General features: G+C 40.9%; 1 protein-coding gene across 1 annotated transcript in view; it reads left to right on the top strand.

The window, feature by feature from the left end:
• Nucleotides 1-336: 336 nt before the first annotated feature.
• Nucleotides 337-17,055, top strand: part of LOC139419542 (relaxin receptor 1-like) — a 34,639-nt gene continuing 17,920 nt past the window's right edge. Inside the window, exons 1-5 of the mRNA XM_071169506.1 lie at nucleotides 337-409; nucleotides 5,443-5,583; nucleotides 6,863-6,934; nucleotides 7,241-7,346; nucleotides 11,099-11,170. Of these exons, the coding sequence (XP_071025607.1) occupies nucleotides 337-409; nucleotides 5,443-5,583; nucleotides 6,863-6,934; nucleotides 7,241-7,346; nucleotides 11,099-11,170 (464 nt within the window). The remainder of the gene's footprint in view (nucleotides 410-5,442; nucleotides 5,584-6,862; nucleotides 6,935-7,240; nucleotides 7,347-11,098; nucleotides 11,171-17,055) is intronic.

Below are 17,055 nucleotides of genomic sequence, written 5' to 3'. Positions count from 1 at the left end.
GCAGGATGTAGTCAAGAGATGATCAATAACCAATAATGGCTATTGTTGTATTGTTCTCTTTTTCTTTGCACATTGGCAGAGTAATTGTATAAGTGAATGTTCAGCCATGTGTATATGTGTGTGGGTGTATGTATGTGACAGACAGACAGAGAACGAGTAAGTGAGTGAGTAAGTGAGAGAGAGAGTAAAATGAGAGATAGAGAGTGTGTGTATGCAGCACACACTTAAATGCAAGAGGCTATGTGTTTGAGAGACCTGACACCAAAAGCTGGTGGAGTCAGTGCAGTGGAGACTCATCCTCACTTGCGATCATTTGGATCAGGATTACAGAAAGAGATGCATCTCGTTACTGCTCCTATAATGCACCCTCTATGCATCTTCGGTTATCTTTCTCTGACAGCTGTCATAGGTAAGTCATTTAATTTTGGTATCAACAATAGGATAATGACTATATAGACTGGGATTCAGACATTGACAAAATCTATGATTATCCTGCTTCTATGAATCATGTGCACTTCATTCTCATTAGTGAAAATGAGGAAAGGGAATCAAAGTGCTATTGGATGGCACTGAAAGTACAGCTTATTTGTGATGAAATACACAGGTTTGAATGGCCTGTTAATGTCTACTAAATGATATATGAATATCCCTCCTGAGTAGAATGGGGGCATTGACCCATAACATTACATTATATTTGTTTTGCATTAGTCCAATAAGTGAGTTAGTTGATAAATTAGTTAAGAAATTAAGAGTTCCAGTATACCAGACCGGTGGCTTCAAAGCCTCTCAATGGCCAAGACATAGTTTCAGCAATCCAGGGTTTATATATGTCATTGGTTGTAACTCTGCCACCTTCCACCGTAGATGTGGAAGTCTGACATATGCAGATGTGCTGGATTTGAGATGCAGCTCATGCAAATAATTTTATATATTTAGCTTAAACTGACATATTTTGATGGGGAATGTTTTATTCTGTTACTTAGATTGATACACGGGTAAGGATTAAGACATTTGTTAAGAAATTTGTTAAGTTAAGAAATTAAGAATTAAAATGGGCTTCTTTTATAGGAATGGGCCATGCTTTTCATGAAATAGCAGTAAACTTATTGGTTATAGCGATATTGATAAAATATATAAATGCAGCTGCCACTGTATTGCAGTCATTGGACACAGTTTATCATAGCGCACTACGCTTTATTACGGACGATAGGTTCAGTACAGCATTGTATTCTGTATCAGAAAGTAGGCTGGCCCTCTCTGAAGTGTCGTAGATCGATGCATTGCACTCTTTTTGTTTCTAAAGCCCTCTAGCATGAACTTCCACCGTACCTTACGTCATTGTTATAGACGTACGAGATACCAGACCCATTTTCCACTGAGTTCGGTAAATCAGCTTTTAGTTTTTTTGCACCTTGCTTGTGGAATGGTCTCCAAGGCTCTCTAAAGTTGGATGAATTGGTGTCTCTAGGGAAATTCAAAAAGCTCATTGAGCACATTATTACTGAACAATGTGTTTGTTTTCTATGAATGTGTTTTGCTTTTTGTGTATTGATGTGAATATTTATGTGTATATTGATGTGTATAGCAATGTGTGTACTTTATATTGATGTGTATTGATCTATATTAAATGTGCAAGCCCTGCGGCTTATCTGTGAAAGAGACCTGGGTCTCAGCATGACTCTCTGTTGAAATAAAGGTTATACACAGTACCAGTCAAAAGTTGGGGCACACCTACTCATTCCAGGGTTTCTCTTTATTTTGTCTATTTTCTACATTGTAGAATAATAGTGAAGACATCAAAACTATGAAATAACACATTTCAAGAACTTTTAAAGTTTCTTCAAGTGCAGTTGCAAAAACCATCAAGTGCTATGATGAAACTGGCTCTCATGAGGACCAGCACAGGACAGGAAGGCCCAGAGTTACCGTAGCTGCAGAGGATAAGTTCATTAGAGGTACCAGCCTCAGAAATCGGCAATTAACTGCACCGCAGATTGCACCACACAGAGTTCAAGTCACAGACACATCTCAACATCAACTGTTCAGAAGAGACTGTGTGACACCACTAAAGGACACCAATAATAAGAAGAGACTTGCTTGGGCCAAGAAACATGAGCAATGGCCATTAGACTGGTGGAAATATGTCTTTTGGGACATATTTGAGATTTTTGGTTCCAAACGCCGTGTCTTTGTGAGACACAGAGTAGGTGAATCTCCGCATTTGTGGTTCCCATCGTGAAGCATGGAGGAGGAGGTGGAAGGTGTGGGGGTGCTTTGCTGTTGACTGTCAGTGATTTATTTAGTATTCAAGGCACACTTAACCAGCATGGCTACCACAGGATTCTGCAGCAATACGCCATCCCATCTGGTTTGCGCTTAGTGGGACTAACATTTGTTTTTCTATTTGACCAAGAAGGAGAGTGATAGTGCATCTACACCTGCTTGCTTGCTGTTTGGGGTTTTAGGCTAGGTTTCTGTACAGCACGTTGAGATATCAGCTGATGTACGAAGGGCTATATCAATAAATTTGATTTGAATTTGATTTGATGGTGGTGCATCAGATGACCTGGCCTCCACAATCACCCAACATCAACCCAATTGAGATGGTTTGGGACGAGTTGGAACGCAGAGTGAAGGAAAAGCAGCCAACAAGTGCTCAGCATATGTGGGAACTCCTTCAAGACTGTTGGAAAAGCATTCCTCTTGAAGCTGGATGAGAGAATGCTTAGTGTGCAAAGCTGTCATCAAGGCCAAGGGTGGCTACTTTCAAGAATCTAAAATCAAGTTTGATTTGTTTAATTAACACGTTTTTGGTTATTACATGATTCCATATGTGTTATTTGATAGTTTTGATGTCTTCACTATTATTCTACAATGTAGAAAATAGTACAAATCACTAAAAACCCTTCAATGAGTAGGTGTGTCCAAACTTTTTACTGGTCCTGTATATAATTATTATTATTTATTTAAGTATGACAAAATGCCACATAGCATTCCTGAACACAATAGGGTCTCTCTAGAGTAGACGTACACTAATTTAGATATAGATTCAAATATCATACACATATTCATTGGTGGTGGTTCACCCAAGCAGCAGGTGGATGGAGATTTTCACAGTGTGATTACAAGCAAGCAGCCACTTGTTGCAATGTTTGCTTTTGTAGCAATTTATTTGCTATATCTGTTTGGTTTAGATTAACCTTGTTGCACATTTTGCTGTGTTTGTTTGCAGATAATGAAATAGTGTTAAACATGGAGACTTGCTGTTGTTTGATGACAAGCACTTATGTAAGACCCACATTTAGTAACTGCACTGAACAGAAGCAATATATGATAGAACGAACCACAATCTTTGAACACTGAGACAGATCACAAATGATCCACATACAATTACAGTCTACAAGACTATTCAAATGAGCTGAGACCGGTGGTCTTGAATTTCAAAGATACAGAATTAAAATGATTGATTTATTATCAGCACATTGTAATGCTAAGTGTATATTTCAATATTCAAGTCAGCATTTGAACTAACCCTTTGAGCATGAGGGTAATTGTTACGAATCCTTTTTTGGCCCGACAGTCTAGGGGGGATGGTAGTGAGACGCGTAACATAACTCATGTAAATTATAATTGTGAAAAAGTACGTGTGAACGAAATAACCAGGACAACTGAAATAATACCGTCAAACTCAGGGTTTATTATAAACACACGGTAATGGGGGGAGCAGGAAAAAGGGGCTGAGCTGGACCCAAGGAAAGAAACAATAAGTATTCAAAACACCCCTAAGCTAGACTAGCCTATTTCAACAACAGCTAACTAACTAACCAAAAATACAGTGGGTGGTCCGCCCAGTTCTAACTAGTGTGTTTTAACAAAGTTTACCTACGGGTAGTGTATGCCCATGGGCGACTTGTCTTGGTTTCCCCTTTTCCCACCAGCAAACACCATAAGCAAAAACAATACTCACAGGAGATGACAAAGTGATTTGGAGGTGCTCAAACAAAAGAAGAGGTTAATTAATACACAAAGAGAGAGATCTACATACATGGCATTTACAAAGAGATTGTGCTACTGAAATCTATCAAGAACAGCTATCTACCAACATGGCATTACAAAGATTGAGCTCTCCTGAAATCTACAAAGAACAGCTATCTACCAACATGGCATTACAAAGATTGAGCTCTCCTGAAATCTACAAAGAACAGCTATCTACCAACATGGCATTACAAAGATTGAGCTCTCCTGAAATCTACAAGAACAGCGATCTACCAACATGGCATTACAAAGATTGAGCTCTCCTGAAATCTACAAAGAACAGCTATCTACCAACATGGCATTACAAAGATTGAGCTCTTGAACAAACAAATGATGGGGTTTTTAAACCAAGGGAAAGGAACTGTGATAGGGTAGGAAACAGGAGGAGGTGTGTCTTCTGATTGATGGGTTGATTGTTGACTGATTGGGGAGTAATGATTTTCACCTGTGAGGGGAGAAGGAGAGAAAAGAAACACACACAGGATCCACACAGACACAGGATACCTGTATCCGTAACAGTAATTAAACAGTTGAAAGAGTTACCCCATGGAGTGGTGTTTTGCTTGGGATTATGCAGAGCATCACATGTAGGATGTACATTGTGTAAAATTAAACGTACAGTAGTGAAAGTGTGAAACTGTCTAATGGCTTCATTCCCTTGGGTAACTCAGTTCAAATGTACAAATACAAACCAATGAACTGTAAAGTGGACTTTAATCATGTCTTGTTTTTTAGATACAGATGAAATGTGGAAAAGTATTGTAATAATTAAGAAAAAAACTTCATCCAACCCCAGAGCTGTTCCACTGCCACCATAGGGAATGTGGGGGAACACAGGGGAACCTGCGTGACGTCTTGAGGATGTGAGGTCACACGAGTGGTGGCAGATCAGTCAGAGTTCTAAGCACAGCTTCCATCAGTCATGTGACCTGACAGCATCACGAACTCAGACATCTTGGAAAGGAGGCAAAACTATCATCATAGAAGTCATGTATAATCTATAAATTCAAAGTCTTTAACATAGGACTGTGTATTTGTTATATTTCCAAAAGTCTATTCATTTGTTTTTATTTAATCACTCTATTTAACCATAGGTAGTCAGCTAATAAATATCTTGCATAATTTAGAATTAAATTACATGAAATATGACAGTGACAAATAAGTGCACTTAGCTGTACTTGTTTACCTCCAAGCAGGCCATTTACAAAGCCATTGTGCTCATACAATGTTTCAATGTATCATACATTTTTCATTTAATATGTCTTCATTTCTCTATTTTCTATTTGACCTCATTATCTTGTTTTTGATTACTTCTATCCATTGATACTAGAATTACGTCCTTGCCACTCGAAAAGGCTTTTAACGTATTTTTGGATTGAATCAGAGATGTTTTAGTGTCTCCTTTAGAATCCTCCACAGACAGCAACCTCTACCCTGTCTGTCCACTGGGCCAGTTCCCCTGCGGAAACCTGTCTGTGTGCCTGCCCCAGCTTTACCACTGCAATGGGGTCCAGGACTGTACTAACGGAGCTGATGAGGAAAACTGCGGTGAGCCTTGAACAACAGCAGCTACAGGAGTGTAAACAGATGGTTATTGTGCAGTATGTTTTTGTCACACCAGATAGGTGCAGTGAAATGTGTTGTTTTACAGGGTCAGCCATAGTAGTACAGCGTCCCTGGAGCAAATTAGGGTTAAGTTCCTTGCTCAAGAGCACATCTACAAATGTCTCACCTTGTCGGCTCAGGTATTCGAACCAGCAACCTTAGTTACTGGCTCTAACCACTGGGGTACCTGCCTCCCTAGTTGAATGCATCTGCTCTGAGATAGTCATCAAGCATCTAGTCAAGGGGTATTCAACTCTTAGACTATGAGGTCCAGAGCCTGCAGGTTTTCTGTTCTACCTGATAATTAATTGCACCCACCTGGTATCCCAGGTCTAAATTAGTCCTTGATTAGAGGAGAACAATGAAAAAAGCAGGAGAACTGACTTCAAGGTCCAGAGTTGAGTTTGAGGGATCTAGTCACACCAAAATATGAACAAACATATAGGTAACTGACAAAATAAAGGAAACACTTAGGTAAATAAGGATCCAAAGTATATTGAAAGCAGGTGCTTCCACACAGGTGTGGCTCCTGAGTTAATTAAGTAATTAATTAATCAACAAAACACTCAATTATGGTATTTAGCATTTTATTAGGATCCCCAATTAGCTACTGCTAATGCAGCAGATACTCTTCTTGAGGTCCACATAAAACATGATATAATACATATCATTAATAGACAAGTACATGACAAGGCCAGAGCTACATAAATAAAAAATAAGAATACACGCTTTCATATATTTAGGCCTTCATAATCATGTGATTCATAGACACTACTGAATGCAAGTGCAACACACAAAAACTGAAATGGAAACGCAATAACAAGGAGGTGTGTTGCAAATAGGCTGACACTTTTCACTATATTCTGCTGACATGAAAATAGCAATCTTGTTTTGCTAAATTCCCCTGACGTGAATAAAGCTACCTTGTTTCTATAGTTACCACCCATAATGGGTATCCTGGGGTAAAGTATAGACTTTTTTCAATTTCTCGTGGAAGAATGGTGTCGCATCTCTGCAATAGAGTTCCAGACACTTGTAAAATCTATGCCAAGGCGCACTGAAGCTGTTCTGGCGGCTCATGGTGGCCCAACGTTATATGCTAGTGTTTCTTTTGGCAGTTACCTGTGTGTCTATAACTTCACACATTTAAGTTGCACACAAAAATACACACATAATGTATGCACAAAAATAAAAACATTCACTATAATGTTTCCCTGTACAGTGGATAACAGCGGGTGGCCACATCTTTTTGATGCCTTTATGAAGAAAAATGTTGAAGATTCCAAGGAATGCAGTGAGTTGATGAGTAAAATTTTCTGATGCAAATGCAACTATTTACATAGCCGAACTAATATTGCACTGCTTTGAATTAATAATGCATTAACTAAACCTGAACTAAAGCAAAAAATGTTTCAACCCATTTTAAATATGAAATCATGCTTTGAGGTCATCCATTCACATCCTTCTGTTACTGTAAATAACATCAATAATTTAAGCAATTCTAAGAAACGTTTAGGAACTATATCAAACAGTAATTTCAGGAAATGATACGTGATACAACTCCGGGTCTGTGCATGTCTTCTGTGCTTCTGTCCTGCAGTACTGGACGTGTTTCCAGAGGTATGTTTCTGTGAGGGCAGGAAAATAAACTGTAACAAAAAGGGTCTACTCAGCATCCCAGCTGTGTCTTCCAATATAACAGCTCTGTGAGTATATTGGATTCCTGCCCTTGGGAAGTCTAACACTAGAGCACAGCGATTGGTATTGGGGACAGCTATAGTATATTATATACACATATACAGCATCAGTCAAAAGTTTGGACACACCTACTCATTCAAGGGTTTTTCTTTACTTTTCTACATTGTAGAATAATCTAAATGTCAGGACAAAATGTGTACATCTATAGCTAGGTTTCCATCCAATTGGCAACAGATTTTCATGTAAATATTCAAAAATCTGCATAAAGAAAATATGTGCATTTTCCCACCAGTGGTGTGATTCCACCAAACTGACTTGTTGCAGATACAAATCTGTTTGTAATGACATGGTGCACATAAAATGTACTTTTTCGCTTAAGTATTCATGTAACGAATAGTTCAATGTGTTTCCATCGCATTTTCAACTCTCCCAATAGTTCTGTCACAAAAGCTGTTGCGTTAAATAGCAAATGTGCCTAATCTAGTCTTGGCACGTGTGCTCTAGCCAACAGCTTGCAGATACAGTGCGGGTAGACTGTGTGGGTAGGCTAGTCTACATGATGAGATTATAATGGATAAGAGTGAGGATATTTTTATTTGTCAAAGGGTAGTCAACCATGGATCATCATGTCACCAGAATAAGACCGTCAATATTTATTGGAAAAGAGCACAAAGCTCATCACGTGCAATTTCACCACATTGTGAAGTTCAATCAATTACAGGCTAACAGTGCATTCGGAAAGTATTCAGACCCCTTGACTTTTTCCACATTTTGATACGTTATAGCCTAATTCTAAAATGTATTGATTCGTGTTTTTCCCCTGATCAATCTACACAACACCCCATAATGAAAAAGCAAAAACGGGATTTTAGAAATGTTTGCAAATGTATTGTAAATACAAAACTGAAATATGACATTTACATAATAAGTATGCAGACTCTTAACTCAGGACTATGTTGAAGCACCTTTGGCAGCGATTACAGCCTCGAGTCTTCTTAGGTATGACGCTACAAGCTTGGCACAACTGTATTTGGGGAGTTTCTCCCATTCGTCTCTGCAGATCCTCTCAAGCTCTGTCAGGTTGGATGGGGAGTGTTTCTGCACAGCTATTTCTAGGTTTATCCAGAGATGTTCGATCGGGTTCAAGTCCAGTCTCTGGCGGGCCACTCAAGGACATTCAGAGACTTGTCCCAAAGCCAGTCCTGCATTGTCTTGGCTGTGTGCTGTCGTGACGTTGGATGGATTAATGTGATGACTGCTGTTCATCGAATGATTAACTGTTTATAATTACGTGATTAAATTAATCTGGTAAATATTAACTCAGTAACCTGTGACATTGGAAAGTTTGGCTTTATTGAGTTTCTATTTCCCAAATGAACTCTAAGAATATCAGAATATCGATTTTACAACAGTCGCTAATTCATTAATTTCCTCTACAGTCTCATTCTGAACATCGCATAATCTGGGAATCTGCACAAACCCGAGTCCCACTAAATAAGTCAGTACCACACCAATTGAGTTGATTATTTATTTACTAACAAGTTAAAATGATAATATAAGATACACATACACACAGTTTAGGCTATTGATTAGAATTTAGCACAATGTAACAGGTCCCTAGCGGGCCAACACAATATTACATGTTACACAAAATGAGGATTTCAAAAGAGAGAGAAAGAGAGAGTGCACGAGAGAAAAGCACACTTGGGTACATTTGTAAACTATGCTTAGTTTAACCCTAACCTTGCCCCAAACTGCCGCTCTTATGGGTCAGAAGATAATGATGTAATTACGTGTCGAAGGTCTCCGATGGGGTATCTCTTCATGGACCGAGCTCCTCCGTTTCCACCTTGAGGGCAAGTTCTCTGGGCATAACTAGTTTCGAGGCAAAGTCTGGATTTTACTCAGATCCAATTTAGACAACTAACTTCACATTTCATCTTTACAAAAACATTCTCTTTGGTCTGGACATTTTCTACACAATATACATTATGCAAACATCAGGTACATATTATGAAAACGCTTCAAGCTACAATGTTTTCGTTATAACGTCGTCATTTAACTTTTAATAACATAACAAAAACAACATTCGTTTTCATATTCCATCTATCGTCATTACTACCATTTTGTCTGACAAAACATATTGTCCCAAAGTCCATTTATTGCATGTTACTGTTCTGAGGTAGGTTCTCCATAGGCCCATCATACATTTCATTCCTCCATACTGAGAAGACAAAGGGATTTAGTCTGCTGTCTTAAGATTTACAATGGGCAGGAGGTGTCATAAAACCCCCCACCTCCTTACCTCTCGATCTCTCCCCCTCTGGCAAATGTGTGACAAATGTCTCTTGTAGGAGTGTGGTCCACAGTAACCTGACCCGAACTGGCCAGTCATGACAGTGCCTAGGGTCGTTGTCCTGTTGGAAGGTGAATCTTCGCCCCCAGTCTGAGGTCCTGAATGCTCTGGAGCAGGTTTTCATCAAGGATCTCTCTGTACTTTTTTCCGTTGATCTTTCCCTCGATGCTGACTAAGTCTCCCTGTCCCTGCCGCTGAAAAACATTCCCACAGCATGATGCTGCCACAACCATGCTTCACAGTAGGGATGGTGCCAGGTTTCCTCCGGACATGACGCTTGGCATTCAGGCCAAAGAGTTGAATCTTGGTTTCATCAGACCAGAGAATCTTGTTTCTCGTGGTCTGAGAGTCTAAAGGTGCCTTTGGGCAAACTCCAAGCGGGCTGTCATGTGCCTTTTACTGATGAGTGGCTTTAGCCTGGCCACTCTAACATAAAGGCCTGATTTGTGGAGTGCTGCAGAGATGGTTGTCCTTCTGGAAGGTTATCCCATCTCTACTGTACAGAGAAACTCTGGTGCTCTGTCAGAGTGATCCATTGGGTTCTTGGTCACCTCCCTGACCAAGGCCCTTCTCCCCCGATTGCTCAGTTTGGCCGGGCGGCCAGCTCTTGAAAGAGTCTTGGTGGTTCCAAACGTCTTTAATTTAAGAATGATTGAGGCCACTGTGTTCTTGGTGACCATCAATGCTGCAGACATTTTTTGGTACACTTCCCCAGATCTGTGCCTTGACACAATCCTGTCTCAGATCTCTGCGGACAATTCAGTCGAACCAATGGCTTGGTTTTTGCTCTGACATGCACTGTAAACTGTGGGACCTTATATAGACAGGTGTGTGCCTTTCCAAATCATGTCCAATCAATTGAATTTACCACAGGTAGACTCCAATCAAGTTCTAAAAACATCTCAAGGATGATCAATGGAAACAGGATACATCTGAGCTCAATTTCGAGTCTCATAGCAAAGGGTCTGAATACTTATATAAATAAGTTATTTCTGTTTTCTATTTGTAACATTTGCAAAAATGTCTAAAAAACAGTTTTTGCTTTGTCATTATGGGGTATTGTGTGTAGATTGATGAGTATTTTTTATTTAATACATTTTAGAATAGGCTGTAAAGTAACAAAATGTGGAAAAAGTCAAGGGGTCTGAATACATTCCGAATGCACTGTAACCAAATGACAACATGCAATATAGATTTTTATTGAATAGTTTGGGGTAGGCCTCATCTCTGAATGCTCCTCAGAGCCAGATGCTAATGACAGGTTGCCCTATGCTGGAATCTTCCTGTTTCCATCACAGCTGTCATGATTCGTTTTTTTAATACAGTATGACTTTACTCGCTTAAAAATTGTGGATGGAAACGTGGCTTATGCACAGTCAAACTAGCAGCTATCTTTACCTTCAGTGAGCTGAACAGCAACCAGATAACTGCTCTCCAACCAGACCAGTTCATCCGCTACAAACACCTTGAGAGACTGTAAGTATGACCCCCTCTTTTTGACCTTTCCTTCTTTCTCTGCACTTAACTTTAAATTGTAAATTGACAAGTATTTATTTATTTGTTAAGCTTGTGTTCAATCTGTTTAAAGGACCTGAATAGTCCAAACCATATTTTTCTTCAAATTGGATGATATTTGGAAGAAACCAGATCAAAGTAAAGTAGGATGACCAAAGCATGAAAAATGACTGTTGCTTGTACTTTGATAAAGTTTGGTTCATCAAAAAACTTGAATTCAGGAAGCCAGATTATTGGGGATGTATGCAACATCACATTTAGCCATTCATTTTAATACACAAATGGTAACGTATTCTTCTCTTAAATAAGAACCGCTTTGTAATAATCATTGCAGAAGGCCTGTTTGCAGAGGGGCGTGGTTAAAGGGGAATGGAAACACTCGGCTTTAGAACACCAGCTAACTGTAACTCTAAATCACCATTTTGGCATTGTTGCATCACTGGCAGGAAAGTTAAGTAATTCCTGAATTTACTGAGTCCATGACCTATGCGTGCATTAATAGTACATAACATGATTGACAGTTACCTACAAGTCAAAAAGCTTGGCTGAGAGGCTAGCTAGTTGTCATCAAAAGGGTTATGCTTCAGGCTTAGTCAACATTACTTACCACAATCAACAGCCAGCAGGCTTAGCTACTATTTCTAAGAATCATGACATATCACAGAAACAGATAGCTAAATAGATAGCTAGATATGTTCATTAGGTATCTATCTATCTAGCTAATCATTATAGCTACGGGGAACATATCTAGCTATCTAGCTAGCTGCATTTTACTGGTAAAATAGCAATCCTAATAGCAAAGTCAGATAAATAAAAGTACATTTTTGCTGGAATCTATGGACTGATATAGGGTTAATGTTGTTGTCCTGATCTCAATGACAGAGCACTGTCAAAGTTGTAAGAAACCTGATGATCCGGTTGAGGCGTGAAAGCCTGATGATCCGGTTGAGGCGTGAAAGCCTGATGATCCCGCTGAGACGTAGGAGTCTGACGAACCGGCTGAGGTGTGGGCGATGGACAAGAAGGCTGGGGGGCGTAGAAGCCCGACGAACCCGGCTGAGGCGTGGGAGTCTGGCGAACCGGCTGAGGCATGGGAGCCTGATGATCCAGTTGAGGCGTGAAAGTCTGATGATCCGGTTGAGGCGTAAAAGCCTGATGATCCGGTTGAGGCGTAAAAGCCTGATGATCCGTTTGAGGCGTAAAAGCCTGATGATCCCGCTGAGACGTAGGAGTCTGACGAACCGGCTGAGGTGTGGGAGCCCGATGGCCCGCCGAAGTATGACGTGGGGTGGGTGCCTGCCGAGCCCACCGGGGCAAGAGAAACCTCAAGAGCCAGCTAGGGCATGGAAGCCCGACAAGCTGAGGCACCCCCGGTTCCATCGATGATGACACCCGGACCTGACGTCACCAACAAAAAAACAGGCCTCCCTGATTCTTCCAATTTTGGTATCTGCATTCTGTAAGGAGCGACGCTGGAGACAGGAAACAGGTACAGGGAGAACATTTAATGAATAACGGACATAAAACAGGACAGGAACAGCATCTGGACAGGGGACAAAGTAACAACATCAATGCAGACACAGGGAACAAACAGAGGAAATAGACAGATAAAGGGGAGGCAATCAAATAATGATAGATGAGGCGCAGGTTCTCGTGACGGAGGGGACAGGTGTGCGTAATGATAGGCAGTCTGGTGCCCTCGAGTGCCAGAGAGGGAGAGCGGGAGGTGTGACACATATCCAAACCAGAAGCTATGGATTACAGCCAACATCCGCACTGAACTAACAGCTAGATCTGTTGCTTCCAAGGAGCAGGAACTCTAATCTGGACGCTTATAAGAAATCCCACTATGCCCCCTGATGAACTATCAAACAGGCAAAGCGTCAATACAGGACTAAGATCGAAAACCTACTACACTGGCTCTGACCCTCATTAGATGCGTACCAGGACAGGTACTCAGAGCATGCGCTAAGTGTCTTCACTGACCCAGTCTGCAATACCTACATGTTTCAAGCAAACCACTATAGTCCCTGTGCCTAAGAAAGCCAAGGTAACCTGTCTAAATGACTACCGCCCTGTAGCACTAACATCTGTAGCCATGCAATTCTTCGAAAGACTGGTCATGGCTCACATCAACACTATCATACCAGAAACATTGGACCAACTCCAATTCACATATAGCCCCAACAGATCCACAGATGACACAATCTCTATTGCACTCCACACTGCCCTTTCCCACCTGGTTAAAAGGAACACCTACAGTATATGAGAATGCTGTTAACTGACTACAGCTCAGCTTTCAACACCATCTCCAGTTCTACATTGGTTTCGAACCTATTTAACCGGTCAACAGTTTTTGGTCACCTTGGTGACCTTAACACCTTGGGGAACTCCTGCATGGTTCAGTTTATATACAGTGGGGCAAAAAAGTATTTAGTCAGCCACCAATTGTGCAAGTTCTCCCACTTAAAAAGATGAGAGAGGCCTGTAATTTTCATCATAGGTACACTTCAACTATGACAGACAAAATGAGAGAAAAAAAATCCAGAAAATCACATTGTAGGATTTTAATGAATTCATTTGCAAATTATGGTGGAAAATAAATATTTGGTCACCTACAAACAAGCAGGATTTCTGGCTCTCACAGACCTGTAACTTCTTCTTTAAGAGGCTCCTCTGTCCTCCACTCGTTTCCTGTATTAATGGCACTTGTTTGAACTTGTTATCAGTATAAAAGACATCTGTCCACAACTTCAAACAGTCACACTCCAAACTCCACTATGGCCAAGACCAAAGTGCTGTCAAAGGACACCAGAAACAACATTGTAGACCTGCACCAGGCTGGGAAGACTGAATCTGCAATAGGTAAGCAGCTTGGTTTGAAGAAATCAACTGTGAGAGCAATTTGTAGGAAATGGAAGACATACAAGACCACTGATAATCTCCCTCGATCTGGGGCTCCACGCAAGATCTCACCCCATGGGGTCAAAATGATCACAAGAACGGTGAGCAAAAATCCCAGAACCACACGAGGGGACCTAGTGAATGACCTGCAGAGAGCTGGGACCAAAGTAACAAAGCCTACCATCAGTAACACACTACGCCGCCAGGGACTCAAATCCTGCAGTGCCAGACGTGTCCCCCTGCTTAAGCCTGTACATGTCCAGGCCCGTCTGAAGTTTGCTAGAGAGCATTTGGATGATCCAAAAGAAGATTGGGAGAATGTCATATGGTCAGATGAAACCAAAATATAACTTTTTGGTAAAAACTCAACTCGTCGTGTTTGGAGGATAAAGAATGCTGAGTTGCATCCAAAGAAGACCATACCTACTGTGGTATGCATGTGGGTGGAAACATCATGCTTTGGGGCTGTTTTTCTGCAAAGGGACCAGGACGACTGATCCGTGTAAAGTAAAGAATGAATGGGGCCATGTATCGTGAGATTTTGAGTGAAAACCTCCTTCCATCAGCAAGGGCATTGAAGGTGAAACGTGGCTGGATCTTTCAGCATGACAATGATCCCAAACACACTGCCCGGGCAATGAAGGAGTGGCTTCGTAAGAAGCATTTCAAGGTCCTGGAGAGGCCTAGCCAGTCTCCAGATCTCAGCCCCATAGAAAATCTTTGGAGGGAGTTGAAAGTCTGTGTTGCCCAGCAACAGCCCCAAAACATCACTGCTCTAGAGGAGTTCTCCATTGAGGAATGGGCCAAAATACCTGCAACAGTGTGTGAAAACCTTGTGAAGACTTACAGAAAACCTTTGACCTCTGTCATTTCCAACAAAGGGTATATAACAAAGTATTGAGATAAACTATTGTTATTGACCAAATACTTATTTTCCACCATAATTTGCAAATAAATCCATTAAAAATCCTACAATGTGATTTTCTGGATTTTTTTCCCTAATTTTGTCTGTCATAGTTGAAGTGTACCTATGATGAAAATGACAGGCCTCTCCCATCTTTTTAAGTGGGAGAACTTGCACAATTGGTGGCTGACTAAATACTTTTTTGCCCCACTGTATGTTACCCCTTGGCAGTGTTATCAGAAAGCACAGCATTGATTTTCACTGCTACGCAGACGATACACAGCTTTACATTTCAGTGTCTCCAAAGGAATTTAGCTCCACTGATAAATTATTAGACTGTATAAGTAATTTAAATACTTGGATGGCTCACAACTTCCTCCAGGTAAATCAAGACAAGACCACTGTACTTGGAGCCAAAGAACAGACAGAGAATCTATCCACACGTTTTAATTCATGGACAATAAAGATAACACACCAGGTAAAAAATCTTTGCTTTATTGTAGATTGTTAACTACATTTCAAATCACACATTAGGAATATGACCAAGATAGTTTTTTACCACCTGAGGAACATTGCCAAGGTGCAGTCATTTCTCTCTCAGGCTGATATAGAGAGACACGTCCATGCTTTCATTACAAACAGGCTTGACTATTATAATGCTCTCCTGTCTGGTCTACCCAGGAAAACCATTCGTCAACTGCAAAACATACATAGCACACATTACACACATTACACCGGTTATAAGGTCTCTGCACTGGCTACCTGTGAGTTTTAGAATTAATTTAAAAAATGATTCTATTGGTTTTTAAATCAATCCACGATTGTGCACCCCAATACATGTCTGACATGCTTTTAAGTTGTGTATCCAGTAGGTCCCTCCGGTTCTCTGGCACTGGCCTTTAAATTATGCCAAAGCCTTGGATCAAGAGGCATGGAAAGGCAGCCTTTCGTTATTATGCCCCCAGCCTGCCCGAGAACCTAAGGGGGGCCGAAACTGTGGACATAATCAAAAAATATTTTAAAACATATTTTCAGCTTTGCTTCTCCTTAGGGGGATTTTTAGTCGTTCAGTTTGTCATTCTTTTGTTTTTTGTGTAAATATTTCTTACATTTTCATTGTTTTTTCTTTTTTTTCTTTTCTGTAAATACATTGCTTTGCATTCCATATCTAAAATGTGCTGTATAAATAAAGCTTTATTTGATTTGATTTAATTAGTGCCATCCAAGCTCATCACTAAGGTAAGGACCCTGGGGCTGAACACCTCCCTCTGCAACTGAATCCTGGACTTCATGGCGGAACGCCTCCAGGTGATGAGGGTAGGCAACAACAGGGGTGCGTGCTCAGTCCCCTCCTGTATTCCCTGTTCATCCACGACTGCTTGGCCTCGCACGACTCCAACACCATCATTAAGTTTTAAGAAGACACAATGGTGGTAGGCCGGATCACCGACGACAATGAGACAGCCTATAGAGTGAAGGTCAGAGCCCTGGCAGTGTACCTCTGCAGAAGTCAGAGCATTCATACTTCTGCCGCTTCGTGAAGCAGAGCTGTTGTGAAGGAAGTTGTCAAGGAAGTGAGTTTGTGTTTATACAGGACCTCCTGCCTTTACATACCGTCAACCAATCATGTCAATGCGGAGCTACACAGAGCTATACGGAGCCCTCCGCATTGTTACAAAATGTGGGAGGTGCACAGCGATGCGGTACTGAGCTCGATTTGGCATTCTCAAGCCTTCGGAAGGTTCAGAAATTGCCTCACACTTTTTATACTGAAAGGATCTGCATGGTCAATCTGTTGTCTCCAGCGGCCATACAGCATTTACTGTGATGCAGCCTCTGCAAAAGTCAGAGCATTCAACCTTCTTACACTTCGTGTAGCAGAGCAGAGCTGTTGTGAAGGAAGTTGTCAAGGAAGTGAGTTTGTGTTTATACAGGACCTCTCCTCCCCTCCCTCGTCCACCTACCGTCAATCAATTATGTCAATGCGGAGGGCTCCATATAGCTCTGTATAGTTACACAATTTGGGACTTGCACAGCA

This window comes from Oncorhynchus clarkii, chromosome 10, assembly GCF_045791955.1.
Source record: "Oncorhynchus clarkii lewisi isolate Uvic-CL-2024 chromosome 10, UVic_Ocla_1.0, whole genome shotgun sequence".
In the NCBI taxonomy this organism is placed as follows: Eukaryota; Metazoa; Chordata; class Actinopteri; order Salmoniformes; family Salmonidae; genus Oncorhynchus; species Oncorhynchus clarkii.
The sequence above is the reverse complement of the archived record's forward strand: the minus strand, read 5'-3'. Positions and strand labels throughout refer to the sequence as shown.